This window comes from Chaetura pelagica, unplaced genomic scaffold (assembly GCF_000747805.2).
Source record: "Chaetura pelagica isolate M959 unplaced genomic scaffold, ChaPel_1.0 scaffold143, whole genome shotgun sequence".
Classification (NCBI taxonomy): domain Eukaryota; kingdom Metazoa; phylum Chordata; class Aves; order Apodiformes; family Apodidae; genus Chaetura; species Chaetura pelagica.
The window spans coordinates 1,655,556-1,667,903 of NW_009952701.1; the positions used below are offsets into that span (position 1 = coordinate 1,655,556).

The 12,348-nt window shown below is 42.8% G+C and overlaps 1 protein-coding gene across 1 annotated transcript in view; it reads right to left on the reverse strand.

Annotated features, from left to right (window-relative positions):
* Positions 1-586: 586 nt before the first annotated feature.
* Positions 587-12,348, reverse strand: part of PTPRT (protein tyrosine phosphatase, receptor type, T) — a gene marked incomplete at its 5' end in the record, with an annotated part of 272,054 nt that continues 260,292 nt past the window's right edge. The window contains 6 exons of the mRNA XM_009994060.1: positions 587-640; positions 1,322-1,457; positions 1,987-2,150; positions 3,536-3,661; positions 7,238-7,369; positions 10,947-11,120. Coding sequence (XP_009992362.1) covers positions 587-640; positions 1,322-1,457; positions 1,987-2,150; positions 3,536-3,661; positions 7,238-7,369; positions 10,947-11,120 — 786 coding nt within the window. The remainder of the gene's footprint in view (positions 641-1,321; positions 1,458-1,986; positions 2,151-3,535; positions 3,662-7,237; positions 7,370-10,946; positions 11,121-12,348) is intronic.

Below are 12,348 nucleotides of genomic sequence, written 5' to 3' on the forward strand. Positions count from 1 at the left end.
AAAAAAAAACAACAACAAAAAACAAACAAACAAAAAAAAACAAATAAGAGGAAGCAGATAATTGTAATGTAACACTTAATATATCCCTTATGGCTATCTCATTATTATTATTTTTTTCCCAAATGACTGTTGCATGAAATTAAAAATAAATAAAGACTGGGATTTAAAATAAAATAAAATAAAATAAAAATTATAAATTAAAAAGGAGACATTTAAAAGATCATTTCCTAAGGGTTTCATTCCTTCCCCACTCTGCAGCAAGGAGAGCAAAAATACAATCCAAAAGAGGAGAGAAGAAGTCAGAGGGGATTAGAAAGTCCAGTCTTTCAGCCCATCTCCCATTTTGCTAATTTTTACAGTAGGTTATTTAAGAAGCAGTGGATGTTCCAAGAGAAAGCAGGCAGCAGCAAACACAGGCATCATCTTCTCCTCCTTCCAGCGAGGGCTGTGCAATCTCAATCTCTTGCTCTGGGAAGGAGAGGTTTTCCTTCCCACACGTGTTACTGCCTTCCAGTGTGGGTGAGGGTAGAAGTGTCTGCCAGAGACTGGGATCTGGCATTTTGGAGGCTCCAGTCCCTCCCCTGGGCTAAAAGGAACTCAAGTATTCCAGTGCAACCTCATATACAAATTTATACTGTTCCTGAAAGAACGAACAGAAAACAGTGGCATTAGGATGCAGGAAAACTCTTCAGAGCCTCTTTCTACAAGCTGCCAAAAATGTTCCCTCCCTCTTTCTTATTTCATGTGGCTGGACCAGGCAGACATTAAATGGTATCATCAATGGAAGAGAAAAGCACTCAGGGAGCCACAGTCTGGACTATTCCTTATTTGCTTCAAGCTGTCATTGCACGTGTTGCTTTTGAGGATGAAATTCATTGTGATTGACTGAGATGACTGAACTCAGGAAAGTTTAACCTCTTTGGTTGAGGGAGCAAGGCCCAGGGTCTGGATTATTCTCCCTCCCTGGTTTCAAGGCACGTCCCAGCATTAAGCACCGGGCTGTACACATGCACAGGAGGGCAAAATGCCCCCCCTCCCTGTAGCATAGTGATAGCTTTCAACTCCTGCAGGCAGGTCCAGGGTGTGGGAGACACTGCTCATCACCCGTCCTAGACAGCTTCTTCCCCTTAGCGCTCAAGGAGAGAAGCAGTGGGACCAGGGCAATCACTGCACATGATAAAACGGGACTGATTTAATTCTGATTGCTTTGCCTTAGCGTTTTGATTTACACCGGGCTAAGCCAGGACTTTCTTTCTTTACCTCTTCTAAAGTCCCCCTGATTACCCTGGCTGGGGTAAGGTGCAGGGATAAAACAGCTTACCAGTGACTCCACCATGTTGGATTTGTTATTCCGTAGCGTCTTCACTATGTGGAACACGTCGATGATGTTTTGCTGCTGGATCATCTCACACACACTGCAGATGGCACAGAAGGTGCCGCTGCGGCCCCCGCCGTTCCTGCACAGCAGACAAGAGGCAACACGTGAGGGAAGGAGGAGAGCCCTGCTGCCACACCACAAACCCTACAGATGTATAACCTAAGGACTGGTTAAGCACACCCAAAAGTGTGTGGAAGTGGAGGGCAGGAGACAGGGATGGAAGGACTAAGCTGATCCCAGAGAAGCCCCAGCGAGCTGCTCCTCACTGCTCTGGGGCTCACAGCAGCTCCCTGGGTGGAGATAGACACATGGAACTGCTGCTTTGGTTGTGTCTGGGCTACCTACATACCTACACAACAGAAAGCAGCTGAGCTTTTTCAACCACTCCTCACTGCAGTCAGCAAAGTCTCTGTGTCAGGATGCTATAAAGTAGCCCAACAGCCAACTTGAAGTGCATCACAAACTTTTTTACTTCATTTAACTTCATTAACTAATTTAACTTCATTTCCCCAGCTGAAGCCTGGAAACCCACTAGATTTCCAGATCCATAACTGGTCGTCTTCAGACAGCATTTCTTATGGTTACAGACACTTTCCAGTCCTACTCACAGGCAGTGAACCACAGTCCGTCCGTCTCTCCCATCGTACTGTTCCTGCCACTTCTCCAACCTTCTGACCACCTTGAGGAGGGAGCGTTTGGAAGGAGGGGTGTCCCTGTAGGCTGGCCAGCCAATGTACTGCAGGTGCTGCACTATGCGATACCCATCCTGGGGCTAAAACAAAGAGTAGTTTCATGATGCTAAATGGAACAGGGCAGGAAGCAGAGAGAGGGGCAAAGCAGAGGACACTGGTTATGTGCCATCCTCCCCTCTGGATCTGACATCATCCATGGTAACATCCTCCACTCTGGACACAGAGTTGGGAAACAAGGATTTTCCAGAATCTGGATAATAATTATGACCTCAGATATGATAGGACCAGGCAGAAACAAGGTGCCTAAGTTCCCTTGTTTAGTTTCTAGTAGAGGATAAAGTCTCATCAACCTGCATGATTAGATCAAATAGATGAAATGTGTCTTCCCTGGTTGTCTGTGCTGGAGATTAGTTGTGCCATAAGAACTAAAGCCAAAGAAGGGTCTCGAAATAAAAATAATCTCTGCAGACCATGGCTGGAAAGGATCCTCATAAAGATGTTAGGAGCAGCCACTGACATTGAACAGGGATGGGTGCAGAGTGTGGAGAGTTCAGATCACCTGCCCTGCCAGCTTCCTCCTGAGAGCCACAGGGCCTTAATCTCACCAGCCATATGACTTCCAGGCTGTCCCTGGTTCAGAGGCAGTTGGCCTGGGATATAGGAAGATCCACACCTAACCAATTGATCAGTTTGTGTCACTGGACCACAAGGTTCCCTCTGCAATGCTACAACTGAATTGCTGCACAGGCTCTGACAACACCATCAGAAGCAGAGGTAGTAAATAACATGGACATGTAATTTATGGAACCTCTTCCATTTCTGATGAGAAAAAAAATGAAAAACGAACAAAAAAAGAGACATAATCAATCTGGGAAACCACTAATGAGAAAAACCCTTCTCTGCAGCCCTGAAGCTGCCTTGCCAAGGTCCAGTGTGCAGATCATCATTTTTTCTATCATTTTCGGCTGTCCCAGGGCTGAGGGATCCAGACAAAGAGTTGTTTACAGAAATGACAGTTGCTTATTTATAGGAAAAACAGTGGCAATTGGGAATCCCAGTCTAGCCAGTAAACATTGCATCTGTCTTCAGAGATACTGCATGATAGCTGACAGATGGAGAGCTGCTGACATTACCCCAGTTTACTTCCTCTGGTACTGATGCTTTTATATTGGCTACTAAGTGATTAATTGTTCTCATATATACACAGAAAAATGCTTTCCTTTTAAATACAGATTTTCACATCATACCATCCACTTTCTACCTTCAGCCAAGAGTCTTTTACCAATACAGACTGTTGCAATGAAATGTTAATTAAAGGAAGTAGTTACTAAATTCTGAAGAGAAATTTTGTTCCTCGGTGATAAAATTCAGCATCTCTAAACCACAAGTCTGGGCTCTGCCTCTTCCTCATGCCAGAATATATTTCTGAGAAGGAATAAGGAACCTTGTATCTCACTGATCTTACCCTGGCCATGTTGCAGATCCGGAATATCCGGTTGATGATGTCTTCATCGATGTCTGCTGAAACAAACTCTACTTGGATTGGCCCATAACAACAGGACGTCTTCTCTGGCCAGTACTGCATGCAGAGCTGGGGAAAACACCAAAAGAAACAAAAAGCACCTTAACTATAAACAAGGAAACTCATGTTCAATCTTCTGTCCTTTTGAGCTCCTAACCAACTCACAATCCATAACCAATCTTGTGCTACCTGTGTTTGCTCAGAGAAGACCTTGTAGCTCAGTAAATGTTTCTATATCCTGAATATGAGGAAAAAAAATAAATAAATGAGAAGTTTAACTTTTTAATTTTTTTAATTCCAGCTAAGTGGAACTTCTTTTATTGTTTGTTTGGTTGGTTTTTGTGTAAGATCAACTTCTTAGCTTTCTGACTCTACCAGCAAGCTGGGGAGAGGAAAATGAGCTTGCTCACTGAAAGCAGCAAGAGCAACTTTAATTTCAGGTGAACCACAACAGAATCTCTGAAGCTTGTGAAGCAGGTTGGAATATTTATTTTTTTTTTATGTTGATAGTACTGAATTGAAAGTAAAAAAAGTCCTATCCACACAAATTACAATCTAAGTGTTTCAAATCCATCTGGAAATACATCACGGCGAGAAAATATTCTGCATGAGATCTCATTAACTGTTTCTGCTGAGATTGTGGTTTTTTTCTTCTCTTCCTATTTTCAAGTGTAATTTTTTACAAGTTTTGAAACCCCCAGATGCTCATTTGAACTTGATCTCAAGCTTTTCAAGTTCAATCATTGCCAGCAATAACATTGAGCATGTGCATGGTACTGCACTGATTCTGTATCCCTGTTATTCCTTTGATCATATGGGATTGAAATTGGGTGGGATATTCACACAATCTTCTGCATCTTTGCCCTTGTTAGTTTTTCAAGATTAAGCAGGCCAGACTAGACCATATAATCAAGTTGTCCTTTGAAGGTTGTCTTTACTTTTCATTCTGACTTTCAAGCAGCCTACAGATCTCCTCTCAAAGCCTCTGTCCAATAGCCAAGATTTGAGCTGTGCTTTAGGAAACAACTTCAAGATGCACTGGAAAGAAGATAAAGATGAAACCTTTCCTTAATATTGAAAATCTGCTTTTCATAAAGCAGGTCTGTGAACGGCCATCTACCTAAATCTATAAGTATATACAGTGTTTAAAACTGTCTATTATGTTCTCTGACCTTCACATGGTTTTATTTGCACCTTTTCCCTGCATAGTAGATCAAAAAGGTTCACTTACCTATTTATTTTAACTCCTCTCTCTACAGTTCAGGCACAGATTCTATATAAGCAATTTTTGTATCTGTGTTCTACTCATGGAAATGAGAAACACACCCTGCTCATGCACACAAATCAGTATCTGCAGGCAGCTGCACACCAACAGTTTCATAGTGCCTGGGGTACAGTGTTTGAATTAGGCAGTGATGATTACAACAGTATCACACGATGATAGTACAAGCATGACAGGTTAAGTTTTGTGTTCTGAAACCTCCCTTTCACAACACTACAGACTGGGGAAGAATGGCTGGAAAGTGCCCTGCAGAAAAGGCCCTGGGATGTTAATCAGCAGCCAGCTGAATGTGAGCCATTTTGTGCCCAGAGGGCCAAAAAAACCCAGTGGCATCCTGGTTTGTATCAGCCTTATTGGCCTTGATGATCTTCAGATGTCCCTTCCAACCCCTGTGATTTTATGATTCTAGTGTGGCCAGCAGGACCAGGGCAGGGATTGTCTCCCCATGCTGGGCACTGGTGAGGCGGCACCTCAAACCCTGGGGTCAGTTCTGGGCCCCTCAGGACAAGAACAACATGGAGGGGCTGGAGTGTGTCCAGTGAAGGGCAACATACCTGGGGAAGGGTCTGGAAGCACAAGTCTTAGGAGGAGCAGCTGAGGTAATTGGGGATGTTCAGCCTGAAGAAAAGGAGGCTGAGAAGAGACCTTCTCACTGTCTGGAACTGCCTGAGAGGAGGTTGGAGCAAGGGGGAGGGTTGATCTCTTCTCCCAGATAGCAAGAAATAGTACAAGAGGAAGTGATCTGGAATTGTCCACAGGATGTTTACATTGGATATCATAAAATATTTCACAAACAAAATGCTTGCCAATCATTGGAAGAGGCTTCCCCAGGAATGGGGTCACCATCCCTGAAAGTATTTAAAAGACATATAGATGTGGCACTTAGGGACATGGTTTCATGGGACTTGGCAACGTTAGGGTTACAGTATGATCTGATGATCTTAAAAGCCTTCTCCAACCTTTATGATTTTATGACATCCAGCTGCCTCCCCTTGTCTTGAAAGCTCATGAGATACAAACTTTAAAATTACCCTTAACTTCCAGATGTAGCTGGGTAGTTTTGGTATTGGCTGCAGACTTGAGCTTGGTGACACCATTCTAGAGTAACCATCCAGGAGACTTAGGCATTGCTAAACCTCCTTTTCTGTGCCTACAGGCATAACCCCAAAACTTTGCAAGGAAACAAACAAAGAATGTAAAGTCATGTGCAGAGAGATAGTTTCAAGAATAACACTGGCTGAGGCTGATAGGTTTGTGTTTTCCAAGAATGAAGTGTGAGAGAAAAAGCTGTGTTTTCCTTTGAAGTGTCAGGAAAAAAAGGAAAAAGATGAAATTCACCTCTGGATTCAATGCCAAGATGCAGAATCAGGCAGGATGATTTGTTCCTCACATAGTGGTGGGCTCAGCAAGAAAGTCCACCTGTAGGCAGAGCTCTTCCAGTGGCTGGAAATAAAATCCTACAGAGTTCACAGCAAAGGGAAAGCCCCTGAACAGATGGGGTGATTGGCTTCTCCATTACTGACAAAAAAGGGACCAATAATCTCACTGCCTTCAAGTGTGGGAAGATTCTGAAGACAGAGAAGAGACAAATGAAAAATTAATCCACAAAGTGCCAACCACTTGAGGGTTCCTCTCCTCTTGTTTAACAAATGCTGTAACGGGTGAATTAGCCAAATGTGCCCTTCACACAAATTGCATGATTATGCCTTTTTGGAAGCTGTTATCTGCTGCCACTCATCTGCAAGGTGGCTGGAAATGCTCCTACAGGAGGACCTGCAAGGTGTCTTCCCCCACCAAGCTCAAGTCCTGAAAATAATAGTTTTTAGTAGCCAAGAAACCAACTTCCACATAGCACTAGAAAGGAAAAAGAAATAATAATATGCAGCACGACTTGCTTCTCCAGGAATTGTGCAAACAGTTATAGAATTGCACTGGAAAGCTCAGGGAAAAGTTCCTTTGAATTATTTCTACATCGCTCTTGGTTTTATTCTTCTGGAAATGCCATGTGAGCAGGCAAGCATGAAGGACACTGGGGCTGTGGTAGGGAACATTTTTCTGAACCAAAGAGAGACAAAGCATGAAAGTGAAGAGGGCAAGTTCTGGAGAAAGATCTAGGCACAACATATTTCAATATCTCTGTTAACTGCAGTAAGAACTAGCTGCCTTAGAGGGAGCCAAATATGGACTTATATTTCATTATATCCCAAGACATTACCTATTACTTTCCAGTTCCCTTCATTTGCTTAGTGGGGTGGGGAGAGGGGACCACAACAAAATGGCAGCAGAAACACACTTTAAAAAAAATTAAAATCATCTGGATTTGAGAAGCAATTAGGTCACAGAAATGGTGGGAAATCACTTACCTGTGCTGCATCCATCTCATTCAGCATCACGACAGAGGAGCAGTTATAATCAAACACCAGCCTCCAGAAGTCTGCTATGGTGTTGGGCAAAGGGTGTTGGGTTACAATAAAGGCAGCAGGTTGCTTGTGGCTCTAACAAAAGAATAAGACTAGTTAAAAAAAAAAAGGAAAAAAAAAGAAAAAAAAAGAAAAAATATTCAATCAACTTTTATTCAAACGAATATTATCCCCAGGAGGCAGTGGTTGGGCAATCTGAGCCATTTAACCAGATTATACAAATCACATATCCTTCTCCTTGTTATCTCCCTGCAATGAATAAATGTCTCATAATGGGATTCTTTTGCTCCCAATGAAGACATTTCATTAGAGAAGTGTCACAAGAGCACAGATTACCCAAATCAATTATTTGTATTTTGAGACTCAGCAAATAATACTAATTCTACTATTACTACCACTACTACTATCAGTATATTAGTAATTGGAAAGGAAACAGCTGGAAGCAAATGTTGTCCTTTCTGCTGCAATGGACTTTAGGAACTACAGAAGGGATTAGTCCCCCCTGGTTGCTCTTGCTGCCTGGTGATGTGGTGCTACAGAGGTGGCACATTTGGAGCCCAGCCATCCTTTAACAGCTTGTGGAGCAATATTGAGAGCTTGCAACACTGGCACTTCATTTCTGATGCTATTCTTTCACCTCAAAAAAGCTTTCTGACCTCTGTCTCCCTACCCACAAAGGGGAGAAGCTCTGCTCCCAGCCTCTGCAGGGCTGTGCTAATGAATGTTTGTGGGGCACTTTGAGATGAAAGGCCACAAGCTCAAAACTTTCTCTCTTTCCAGCCATGGCAGGGAATGCTCAGATGAGTCTACAAAGTGCACAGCCCCTTGTGCTCTCTGTCTGGGTAGCAGACTGCAATCAAAAGCACAATATTCTGGGTTAAAAAAACAAACCAAACCAAACAACAACAACCCCCACACCCATTTTTTGATTCAAAGTACAGAAATAAATAAAACCCTAAAGAATTAAGATTTCTATTGTGGGAGGTTGTCTTTTCTCCTCCATATGAGTCAGGTGTAGGTGGAAGTGCTGAGCAGACCATGCTGGGAGGTGGAGAAGGTGCTGTGCATGCTCTGCACAAGCTTGCAGGGCAGCTCTGCCATGTTTCTGAGGGTGCACATGTGAGGAGGACTTGAAGAAGAGAGAAGGAAAAGGAAATTATTTCCTTAGAAAAGATCAGCCTGGATCTTCCTATGCTGTATTTCAAACCCGGGAGCACCAGTGTGGGTGAAAAGATATGACATAGCAGACCAGTGGTGGCACCAGAGTGGTAAATAAAATAGCAACTCTTAACTCTTAACTCTTGAAAAATGTTTCTGCTGTGTTTTTTCACTGTGCACCAATCTAGCAGATTGCAAGATTGCAACCCTGCTTTGGCAAGGCAGTGGACACAATGATCTCCCTTCCAACCCCTGCCATTCTGTGATTCTCTGACTGGCTAAAACTAAGATGTGTTTGTTGGTTTTACTATTAGGAGAAAAAGAAACATGTCCCACCTGTTTTCTTTGCTACAGGTGAGGAACCTCACTGTCCTAATTTAAAGGGGAGGTGACACAGAGATAATCACTCATGTAAGAGAACATGTATGTGAACTTGGGGGAACAGTGATGACAGAGACACAATATGGTTTCATGTCTGATCTTATGGAAGGTTTCCCTGTCCATGCAGGGGGGTTGGATCTAGATGAACTTTAAGGGCCCTTCCAACCCAAACCACCCTATGATTCTATGATTTCTTCTAGCTCCATGAATTAAATACAAACCTATCACCACTTCTGTATGGCTTGGCTTGGAGAGGTGGCTAAAATGTCTTTTCCTAAAGATTATGTTCAATTATTTTAGGGGAAGGTGAAGGACAGTATTTCTCCTTTCTTAACAAACCATTTTGCAGATGCAGAAATGGCTTTTCAATGACTTCCAAAGATCCTAAGGTCTGTTTACTTTAAAGAGGCAGAAGACATGAAGAGGAAAGGTCAGGAGTCTCAAAATCTGCTGGGGGAGAATCCCTTCCCTCTGGAGGCCACAGTAGCCTTTGGGCTGTATTCCCAAAAGGAAACTCAAGGCAGGAAATGTTGGGGTTCAATGCTCTGCAGGCAACAGCCCTTGATAGTCTTCAGCACAGCGGAGCCCAGACCCTCTGAGGGAGGGTTGTAATGATGTTCTGTATCTAAGGGTGATTTTGGTGAACCTTATTCAGAGCAGCCAACCAGATTACCTTCCTGGGACAACCCCTGCTTCCAAACCCAAGCTGTCACCCATTCCAGGTATACCATCATCCCTTCCTGCTCTAGCACTTCCATCATAGCTTTCATGTAATACCCACAGAGCAAGTTGCAAGTCAAATAAGGTTTGGGGAGATGTTAAATAAAGAGATAAACATGAGAAAGCTGCAAAGAGGATCAGCACTGGGACTGTGTTGTCAAGTGTCTCCCAGCACGTGTCTTCACACAATGAAAGAATTAATGATGGCTCAGGGCAATATGGGAAGGATGGTCTCTTGTAAGATTTCCTGCACAGTGCAAGCCTGCAGACATGAAGCTACTGGAAAGGAAAGATAATTTTCAATGTCTGTCCACAACAGGAACATCCATGAAAATGTAGAATTTGGATTGTTCCCCTCTGATTGTTGGTTTAATTGGTTTTTGTTGGTTTTGTGTGGTTTTTTTTTCAAAAGCTGATGATTCTTTTATGGTAAAGGAGAGTTAGAAAATGTAAGAGAGGCTGAATTTCAATGTTGGATGAAAAACTCTGTTCTGCAAAAACAAATAATGAATTTGCAGGAATTTGGTGGGGAAAGATACAAGTATTAGCAAAGAGACTTGAGGTAATGAAGGCTGAAATGTGCAAACATGTTCCCAGTCCCAAGAAACTAGAGAAAAATATATTTTGTGTCTGCAGAAAATGTCTACAATTAATTATATGCAATAGTATCACTGTGTCAAAGATTGAAGGAACAGGCCAAATTAAAAAAGACCAACCCAAACATTGATGAGAAAAAATGATAACATTTCACTCTGGATCATTTTACACATTTTCCAACTGCAATCATTGGTGGCTTTAGAGGCAAAAGCATTTAGGTACCCCAGCAAAAAGAAACCACCAACATAATTCACCCTGTACAAATGACCTGTGGCTGTGAGGTTTTAGCCTACAAACAAAGCAAGAACAAGTGCCTTCAGACAGACCCACATCAGCTATCTGTACCTTGCACATCTGATCTCTGTACTCCCATCTTCTTAATGGCAAAACCTCAAATATATCCCTCACTCCACACTGCAAACTATCCTTTCCAAGGAGCTGACCTGGCAAACATTTCTTTTCCAACTTGTATGACAACCAAAGCATGGGAAAAGTTGTTCCACCACTTTTGTGTCTTTCTATCCTACAACCTCAGACCACACACTCACAAATGTCTTTGCCAAAAATTTCCCACCAATGGATGGCAGAAGTAAAATAGTTGTGTGATATTCACAGCCTGGGTGACCTATTTCTGTGAAGGAGGGAAAATTCACGTGTCTTTGCCCGATTTGGAGATGTCAGACCTTGAAACTACAGGTAAAAAAAAAGTGTTTTGCTTTAGTTGCCTTCTACAAAAGTGACCTGAGAAGAAATGAGCTCAGACTTGGGTCAGTGAGGACAGTGCAGTGCCACCTACATCCATGAGTGCAGCATTGATGTAGTTACTTGATTCACCATCCACGGAGATGAGGAAGGGCAGGCACCGGTCCAAGGGCAGCACGTCCATGCAGCGGTTCTTGTCGTGGTTCCTGGGCAGGAGCCCAATGCTGCAGTCTTCTGGTCGGACACGTGGGGTCACAATATTGAGAGTCTGTGAGGGGGGGAGAGAAAAAGGGAAAGACAGACAGGAGCAGGCTGAGTGTCTTGGAATTGAGTTCCCTTGTGCCACCTGCACAAGGTCTTTGTATCAAAGGGCATCAGACTGGCAGATCTTTGGGATGCCAGAGAATGAGAAAGAAGGAGCACTTTGGAGTTGCTTGCTGTTATGGTTTGCCCACTGTCCTGAGGTGCTGTTCCAAACACACTAAGCTCCAACAGAAATTGAGGGCACTACACACCTACTAACAACTTCCAGCTCTAAAACCCCAGACTTATCTAACGTTTCTATTCTTTCCTAGAGGTTAGAAGTAGCTGTCACAGGTACAAGTTACAGCTTTGATCTGGTCACATAGTGAAATCTCCTCGTGTTTCTACCACCCCTAGGCTGCAAACACACATCTTTCTCCCTCCTTGAGTGGATCATGCACAGAAGTACTCTGAGGATTGACCTGGCTCACCCAGCAGGTCAGACTGGGTTCAAACCCTCTGGTGATCCACCTTAAGAATATATATAAAAAACTTTTTTTTTCTTTTTTTTTTTTTTTTACAGGAAAAGGAATATGTTTCATATATTATTTCAATTGCTGCTTTCTTTTTTGAATGACACAGAGGATACTTCACTTTCATAGTCCTATCTTACCTCTGGGGTCTTGCTGTCATTCTTTCACCATAATCCATCTCTCCCACTCCTTGACAGACTGTGTTTCTTTAAACCTAACTTTCTTTTGTGTTATCCACTGCAGACACCTCCTGACAAACCAGTCCAGGTTGGCCAGCAGGGACCAGAAACAGTAAATCAAAGTGAATACATCTTCACACTGTTGATTAAGATGTGGTAGTTGTCATTCTACTTTCATTTGTTGCTTGCAAAGCCCATGCAGTCCTAGAGTGAATCCTTTTGCAGCCATCAGTGGAATACAAAATGTTTAGGGGCCAAAAATCCTCACAAAAGAGCTTGATTTCTGCCACAGGTTAAGAATGGCAAAAAGATGCAGGTCAAACAACCCAAGACAAAGGAATGTGTCTCAAAGTATAAATTTTGAAATAATACAGTTGCTCTAAATTATGCAGGTTCTACATAAAAGTCCCTTTGTCTATAGAAATGGAAAGCAGGTAGTCTGGCTGGGGAAGCCACATGAAGTCTCAGATCTCTGATAGTGCAGATAACTAGGCAGCTGACATGTTTGTGATTTACTCCTGTCTCCTTTATGCTCTTTCCC